At 39.3% G+C, this 9,178-nt stretch overlaps 1 protein-coding gene across 5 annotated transcripts in view; it reads left to right on the top strand.

The window, feature by feature from the left end:
* LOC115215684 (caspase activity and apoptosis inhibitor 1) overlaps positions 1–9,178 on the top strand; it is a 187,609-nt gene that overhangs the window by 25,120 nt on the left and 153,311 nt on the right. For all 5 annotated transcript variants that reach the window (XM_036506210.1, XM_036506211.1, XM_036506212.1 and 2 more), the window contains exons 3-4: positions 795–1,022; positions 3,496–3,580. In XM_036506210.1, coding sequence (XP_036362103.1) covers positions 795–1,022; positions 3,496–3,580 — 313 coding nt within the window. The remainder of the gene's footprint in view (positions 1–794; positions 1,023–3,495; positions 3,581–9,178) is intronic.

The following is a 9,178-nucleotide window of genomic DNA, read 5'->3' as shown; positions in this document are numbered from 1 at the left end:
ATCTTTAGCGCAAAAACTTTTGGGTCATCTTTACTAAATGTCACCACTCTGTTCTGTTTTATTTTTGTTTACTGCCTGTGTTGCATATTACATGGTTTGTTTTCTTTTTCTTTTTGATCACCTCTTTGTACATTAGCATTTTCACCACTCGTACAAAGAGGCAATCAAAAAAGAAAATAAAGACCAAAGTGTGTAATATGCAACACACGTAGTAAACAAAATTAAAATAGAACAGTGGTGACATATAGAAGAGATGACCCAGAAGTTGTTGTTCTTTGATTACTATCGCATACAACTAGCTTTTTTCAGCAGAATACACATTGTTGATTGGTAAAAAATACCCAAATAGGATGACTTTAACATGAAATAACTTCTAAAATTTTGTCAAAAAATGTTGAAAGTAAACCATGTTCAGTGTGAGAAATTACACCATTATACAGAATTTCAAACTGTTTAGTTAAAAAATTTTTTTAATCTGTGAGCAGAACTGAAGAGATACCCATGAATACCACTACATTTTTTCTATGAATGTGAACTGTTATCATGTTTAAGCAGTAGACTAAATACTTTGTGATACTTAGAGTGTTGTCTCTATGTTCTCAGTTCTAATCCTGCCTTGGTCGACTTCATTTTGCTCTCATTGGGGTTTAAGAAAGTAAGTATCAATAAAGTACTCTGGTTGTTCTGATATCGTATCCATTCACATCCTTTGAATTCATGATTTCTTGATAATGTGAAGGATCAACGTTTAAATGTGTCTGTTCATCATCTTCGTTTTCCTCTTTCACTTCCAGAGTACATTTGCTAGCGGTAGCAACAGAAAAAGTAAGAAAAAACATAAAAGTACCACTTCTGATAAAGATACTGAAACGAAGGAAGGGTCTGAAGACAGTGACCTCAATCTTAGCAAGCCCCTTCATCCAATCGGTCACTACATCAACAAAAGAAGTGAAATGCTGGAACAAATGTTTCACTGTATTCAAGGGGCCACACTGAAGAAAGCACTTCCAGAAATATTGCAGGTAATAATAATATATTCTTTGATTTTGGATGTTTTGAGTTACTTTCTTTTAAAAATTTTATTTGAGAAATATAGATAAATATAAGTTTGTAGAATACTTTGGCTTTTACAAATCCTAATTTTGAACTGAAAAATTCAAGATGAAACAGAAATATTAAATGATGAACAACCTTAATTGATTTTCAAACATTATTGGGTTCCCATCAGAGGTGTCAACATCAGCATTATTCTGACAGTCTCAAAAGAGACGAGGAGCCAAACTGTTCATATATTCAACAAATGCAGCAGTTACTCTATGAAGGAGTTCCTAATTTGCACACCGAAAGTGTTTAGTGCTCTATAAATACCAGTGGCCTGTCAACAGGGACCTTAGTCCACACAGTATCACACCTGTGTGTGTGTGTACACATTCACACACACTTTACTTCCCTACATACATCTTTTTTATACTCTCTCTTTTACTCTTTTACTTGTTTCAGTCATTTGACTGCAGCCATGCTGGAGCACCGCCTTTAATCGAGCAACTCAACCCCAGGACTTATTCTTTTGTAAGCCCAGTACTTATTCCATCGGTCTCTTTTGCCGAACCGCTAAGTAACGGGGACATAAGCACACCAGCATCGGTTGTCAAGCAATGCTAGGGGGAGAAACACAGACACACAAACATATACACACACATATATATATATACATATATACGACAGGCTTCTTTCGGTTTCCGTCTACCAAATCCACTCACAAGGCATTGGTCGGCCCGGGGCTATAGCAGAAGACACTTGTCCAAGGTGTCATGCAGTGGGACTGAACTCGGAACCATGTGGTTGGTTAGCAAGCTACTTACCACACAGCCACTCCTGTGCCATTTAGTATGTAAAACTAAATTGTGACCACTGTCATAGACATTACAGCAAAAATACCTAATTATCTTGTATGGTATAAGAGCTTTTATCATCATCATCATCGTTGTCATCAAATGATAGTATCAAAAACGATTTATCTATGAAACAAGGTGCTGCAGTAGCCCAGTAATCATACAAAAACCGAAACGGTGTGTTCGATTTTCAGTGGAAGCAGAAATTTGTGATAAATGTTTGGAACTGGTACAGAGGCTTTGCATATGGATGGGTTTACCGTGGGACCTCAATGTAGCTGCTAGGATGGAAAAGCTTCATGCTGTGATTGGTTGTCTTGTTGCCGAGGTGGCTGCCATGGTGATCCTCTTGTCGTTCTGTTGCCGAGTTGGGTGTTGTCCTGTTATACTGTTGCTTAGTTGGCTGCTTGGTTGGCATCAAACCTAAGACATACTGTTTCTGCAGGTGTATATATGTGTGTGTGTACACATTCATACACACACTTCTTTATACATACATCTTTTTTACGTTTAGTATGTAAAACTAATGTGTGACAATTGTTATAGACATAACAGCAAAAAGACCTAATTATCTTGTATGGTAAAAGAGCTTTTATCATCATCATCATCATCATCATCATCAAAGTCCATATTCCATAGTGGTTGGGGTTAGGTGATTTAACAGGAGCTGGTGTCTCTGGGAACTGCACTGCACCTCAGTGTCTGCTTTGCTATGGTTTCTCTGGCAGGTCGCCCCCTCCTAATACTAAACACTATAATGTGTCCTAGGTGCCTTTTTCCATAGCACAAGCTCTATTGAGGTCGCCTTGCAGCTTGCAAAGCTAAGATTTCCTTTATCTGCATGGGGCTACAGTAGAGTAGGAGGCTACTTTATGGTAGGAGACAAGTAGGGAAAAGTATGAGAGAAGGGGATTGGTTCAGGTTTCTTGCTGTAGAGGAGCTGCACAACTACTTATATTACAGAAGAGAGGTTGATAGTGACTAAGGTGGAGCTAGGAAGAGATATAATAGAGGTGATGAGATGTCAAGTACACCCTCAAGGTCTGAGTAGAAGTGAGAAGGAACAGGAGAACAGGGAGTGTAGGTGGGTAGAGATTGGTAGAGTATATGGGGAGAGTGAAAGGTCGAGGGGGTGAATATAATGAATGAAGGACAAATGTTGAGGGATGATAAAGAAGAGTTGATGACAACAGTTAGAGATTGGGTAGGATGTAGTGACTAGTGGAAAAGGGGTGGGTTTAGAGCGACCCATGATACATATGGGCCGGGTAAATGTAGGGGAGAGTAGGAAAATTGGGATGAAAGCAGCTGGTTGCAAGTGTGTGTGTTTGTATGGGAGAGGAAGTGCAATGCACAGGGAGAAGGAGAAATGCATGGTAGTGGATGAGGGGCAGTTTGGTAGCCAGGAAAGGGATCAATGTAAAACTGGGATGAAGTTGATAGTATTAAGAATGAATGGTAGCTATCAAGTGAAATGGTTCAGCACCGTAAGGAAATAATATTATTATTGTGTTATATTGATGTCTTTTTGAATGAAACCCTGAAAATCTGTAGTTAAAGGGCACCTTTTTGAAAAATTTCCTTTACAATTTCTTTTATGCAGGATTTACCAATGAAGGAATTGAAACAACTTTGCCTTACACAACTTGAGGTTATGTCAAAGAAGCGAATTCTTCGAATATTGGCAGGTAACGTAGTTCCTGTTGATTATTTAATCTTGAAGACTTACTTGGCACACTCTGCTTCTTTATTATGTGTCTGTTTCTTTTTTCCTTTACATCAGTGTGACCATGATGTAACTGATGTGCCAGGACCACAGTTACGCTGATAAAGTTTACTGCCACTTTTTAGTATTGTCAATACCGATTCTGTTTTTTACATATGTTGTGCATAATACCATCATCATTGAAGGTCTGTCTTCCAAACTGGCTTGGGTTGGGCAGTTTGCCAGGAGCTGGCAAATCAGAGGACTGTGCTAAGCTCCACTGTCTGTTTTATCATGTTTTTTTTACAGTTGGATGCCCTTCCTAATGCCAACGACTAGGTGCTTTTTCATGGTACCGGCATTGGCAAGGTCTGCTTTGGCATGATTTTTTATAACAGGATGCCCTTCCAAATGCCAGACAGTGACCTGGATGCTTTTTATGTGGCACCAACACTGGTGAAGTCACCAAGTAACTTGTAATACAAAGATCCTTTGGGAGGTGGGTTAGTATTAAAGGAGATGCTTTGTGTTAGGGGATGAGAAGGGGACAGAAACGGCTGTCTTGCTGTTGAGAGAATACTTGGTTGCCCCTGCAGGAGCGAGAGACCAAGAGAAAACGAGAGAGGTGTGACAATATTCCAGGATATTCTCTCAAGGTACTGGGATGTGAATATAAATGAAATGGTGGAAGATTGCCCAGAGTATATGAGTAAGGAGAATGCAAAAAAGGGAGTGAGAGAGGGGTAAGAAGAAGAGCAGTGACTAGTTAAACCTAAGTGTATAGCAGGGGATTGACAGGGTAACAATGATTGAGTTTGAGAGGGTGGAAGTGGGGAGGATGGGATCGGACTGCTGGAGTGGGATGGGTAAGAGAAGCACAGTGCATAAAGAAGAGGAGAAGAGAAGAGAGATGGTTTGGTTTATTGGGGTACTCTTTTATTTGTTTCAGTCCTTTGGCTGCGGCCATGCTGGAGCACCGCCTTTAGTTGAACAAATTGATTTCAGGACTTATTCTTTGTAAGTCTATTGGTCTTTTGCCGAACTGCTAAGTTACGGGGATGCAAGCCCACCAACATCGGTTGTCAAGCGATGGAGGGGACAAACAGACACACAAACACACACACACACACACACTATATATATATATATATATATATATATATATATATAGTGCCGATTGCTTAAAGAGGATGGCACCTGTGGGAGAGACCAAGGAAGACACACACACACTCACACATTTATATATATATATGGGATTCTTTCAGTTTCCGTCTACCAAATCCACTCACAAGACTTTGGTTGGCTCAAGACTATAGTAGAAAATACTTGCCCAAGGTGCCATGCAGTGGGACTGAACCCAGAACCATGTGGCTGGTAAGCATGCTATGTACCACACAGCCACTCCTGCGCCTGGGGTGTTTGAATTAATGTTTCATGTGGGTGGAATATATATTGTGCTTCCAGTATTGTTTTGCTGTAATGGGCAGGTATCCTCAAGAACCTCATATCACCAGACATTTTGGCCCATTGTCATCTCCTCTGTGAGGCCCAACATCTTGAAATCGGCCCTCACCACTTCATCTTCATTGGTCTCTCCCACAGGTGCCATCCTCTTTAAGCAATCAGCACTTCTTTATACAACTGTCTTTATTCCTACGCACCACATGTCCAAGCCAATGCAGTCTTCTTTCTTGCATGCTACATCTAATTCCTCTGCCTGACTTTGAACACGATTGAGATTCTCACGTGGGAACTATAAAATGGTACGCAATCAATTTTGTAAAATGAAGAGTAGTCTCCCCTGATTTCAACTAAGTTACTTCCCTTGCAAAGTTAAAATTTTTTTTTTGCGGCAGTCGAAGCCGCTGACGATATTTTTTCAAAGCATTTAATTTCGACCTCTTTTTTGTCATTTTTTTTTTTTTTCATATTTAATATTTTGGCTGAAATACATCTACATAACAAATTAGTTTTTAATGAAGTCTCTAACTATTGGTTTATCACGTATATTTTCTATCACTGCTGTTCCGTTGATGTGGGATTCCACCAAACCCCACATCACTCTCCATCCAATATTTTCTCTTTTCTTTTCATATTAATTATTCTTATTTCTCTGTCCCCTTATCCACCCCGACACTCGTGTATAACAACTGTCTTGTAGTCTTAAAGGAGAATCTTCCAAGTTCGTTTTGAAAAGAATCTTATAAATAAGTCGATTCCTGACCAGATTGTTTCTCCTGTCTCTAATGTAATAGAAAATATTGATATGTCTATTCTTTTATCCTTTTACTTGTTTCAGTCATTTAACTGCGGCCATGCTGGAGCACCATATATGCTGGAGCATATTAGTCAAATGAATCGACCCCCAGGACTTATTTTTTTATGCTTAGTACTTATTCTGTCAGTCTCTTTTGCCAAACTGCTATGTTATGGGACGTAAACTCACCAACACCAGTTGTCATGCAGTGATGGGGGACAAGCACAGACGCAAAGACACGCATAGATATATGCATATATGCATATATATGCCGGTGACACGTAAAAGGCACCGTCCGTACATGGCTGATGCCAGTGCCACCTGACTGGCGTCAGTGTCAAAAGTCCCAACCGATCGTGGCCATTTGCCAGCCCACTCTGGCCCCTGTGTCGTCGGCACATAAAAAGCACCCACTACACTCACGGAGTGGTTGGTGTTAGGAAGGGCATCCAGCTGTAGAAACACTGCCAGATCAGACTGGAGCATGGTGCAGCCTCCTGGCTTCACAGACCCTGGTCGAACCGTCCAACCCATGCTAGCATAGAAAACGGACGTTAAACAATGATGATGATGATATATGTATATACGACGGGCTTCTTTCAGTTTCTGTCTACCAAATCCACTCACAAGGATTTGGTCGTCCCAAGGCTATAGTAGGCCCGAGGTTACATGCTGTGGAATTTGAACCTGCTACTATGTGGTTGGAAAGTAACAACTTAATAAAGGATTGATTTGAAATGAATGTGGAGCTCAGTGAAAGGGTATTGATTAAATATAAATGTTTATATCGTTGCTATTATGCAAAAGTGTCGTAAGTCCAAAACATTGCTTTTTCAGAAAATGAAGAAATAGTTTCACCAATCCATTGCAAAACCGTTGTACTACATTTTGACAATATTTTATATCTTAGCATTTGAAGCAGCTGGAGATCTGATGATTTGACTACAAGAACCGGCTGTTGCAACCAAAAATAAATATTGAAAAAAAAATGCATTTGACCAAATTTTGGATATATGACAGTTTAACATAATAGCAATGGTATGATCTCTGGAGTAAAGCAAACACAATAACCAAACAACCAAATGTTTGGGCATCTGCTTACATATTTTCACTTGAAGTCAACACTGGATTTAGCTGTATTAATAATACTGAGAGGTAAACAGAAACAGACCTAGCATTGATGGCTGTGAAGTCCTAGGAGTCAAAATCACAAGTTTTCATCCTGATAGGTACATGGCCCAGTGGTTAGAGTGTTTGGCTTACAATCATGAGGTAATGAGTTCAATTCCTGCACTAGGCTGTGTTTTTGATCAGGACACTTTATTTCATGTTGTTCCAGTTCACTTAGCTGTAGAAATGAGTTGCTATGTCACTGGTGTTGGCTTTGCCTTTCCCTTGGATAACATTGGTGGTGTGGACAGGAGAAGCTGACATGCTTGGGCAATGCTGGTCTTCCATAAACAACGTTGCCTTGACTTGTGCGATGGAGGGTAACTTTCCTGGTGCAATCCCATGGTCATTCATTACTGAAGAGGGTCTTTTCCTTTACTCCTTTATTCTTGCTATTAGCAATGCCCATCTATGTTATTAACAATGTAAATTTTTTCACTTAAAGGATATTTCATTTTCTCTTTATTTTTCTTCACTGCATTAGTAGTAAAGCCATCTACATATTAATATTTAGCTCAAAATGTTTTGTTACTTTATATTTCGTAATTATTAAATAAACACTGTTATTTCATTAAGAAGTTTGCTTCAAAACTCATTTTAGATTCAGTGTCCCACTGCATGGCATTTTAGGCATGTGTCTTTTACTTATAAACCCAGGCTAACCTTGAGTGAATTTGGCTGATGGAAACTGTACAAAGCCCATTATGTATGTATGTGTGTGAGTGTGCATGCTTGCAGTTATCTAAATATCTAAATTCTGTGCTTCATATGAAGAAATCATTGTGCTGTGGATGGTGATGTTTATATTACCCTTTCAGCACAATAGCCAATAGCTCTGTGCTTTCAAGGATGAGCAGAATGAAAACATCCTTACTTGAAAAACTGGTATCGGTTAGGGTTTGGAAGGGCATCCAGCTACAAATATTGCCTCTATAATATGAACTCATATGGAATAATTGACACGAAATGAATGAACAAACAAATATTCTACCTTGTGGTGGTGAGCTGGCAGAAACGTTAGCACGCCGGGCGAAATGCTTAGTGGTATTTCGTCTGTCTTTACGTTCTGGGTTCAAATACCGCTGAGGTCAACTTTGCCTTTCATCCTTTCGGGGTTGATAAATTAAGTACCAGTTGTGTACTGAGGTCAATCTAATTGACTGGCCCCCTCCCCCAAAATTTTGGGCCTTGTGCATAGAGTAGAAAATAGTAGTAAGTAGCTTGCTTACCAACCACATGGTTCTGGGTTCAGTCCCACTGTGTGGCACCTTGGTTAAGTGTCTTCTACTATAGCCTCAGGTCAACCAAAGCCTTGTGAGTGGATCTGGTCGACGGAAACTGGAAGAAGCCTGTCATAAATGTATATAAATGTTTGTGTGTCTGTGTTTGTCCCCCCAACATCGCTTGACAACCGATGCTGGTGTGTTTACGTCCCCGTAACTTAGCGGTTCGGCAAAAGAGACCGATAGAATAAGCTTGGGGTCAATTTGCTCAACTAAAGGCAGTGCTCCAGCATGGTCGCAGTCAAGTGACTGAAACAAATACTAGTAAAAGAATATATATATATATATATTTAAATAACTTGTGAAGGTAGTAGTTTTTCTTAAAAGTTACAAATCTATGATATTGATAGCCCATTTGGACTACAAATTTGAAGTTATTTTATTGAGTAAGTTGTTGATATAGAGAGCTTACTGGAAGGAGAATCTCGTTTAGCAATCTTAGAGTTTAGTGGAGTAATTTTAGGAGAAATGACCATAAAGTTACAATGGATCTATGGCTGAGTCCATTTAACAGTAAGTACCATAGGTTGGTTTTGTGTACGACCATTGTCAGTGACATCACTATATAGCTTGTGAGGATTTTATTTATTTGGTTTTTTTGTTTGTTCAAAGATCTCCATTTTTTTTTTTGCCACAAGTAAAAAAGTTTCTTGTTTTAGGAGAGAAAAGATGGATCATTGGACTAGCAACTGTAAAATTCTTGGAGTTGACTTGGATTTGTTCTTTGACTTTAACTCATATACTCTTTTACTCTTTTACTTGTTTCAGTCATTTGACTGCGGCCATGCTGGAGCACCACCTTTTTAGTCGAGCAAATCGACCCCAGGACTTATTCTTTGTAAGCCTAGTACTTATTCTATCAGTCTCTTTT

The sequence above is a fragment of the Octopus sinensis genome, linkage group LG9 (genome assembly GCF_006345805.1).
Source record: "Octopus sinensis linkage group LG9, ASM634580v1, whole genome shotgun sequence".
Taxonomy (NCBI): domain Eukaryota; kingdom Metazoa; phylum Mollusca; class Cephalopoda; order Octopoda; family Octopodidae; genus Octopus; species Octopus sinensis.
The sequence above is the reverse complement of the archived record's forward strand: the minus strand, read 5'-3'. Positions and strand labels throughout refer to the sequence as shown.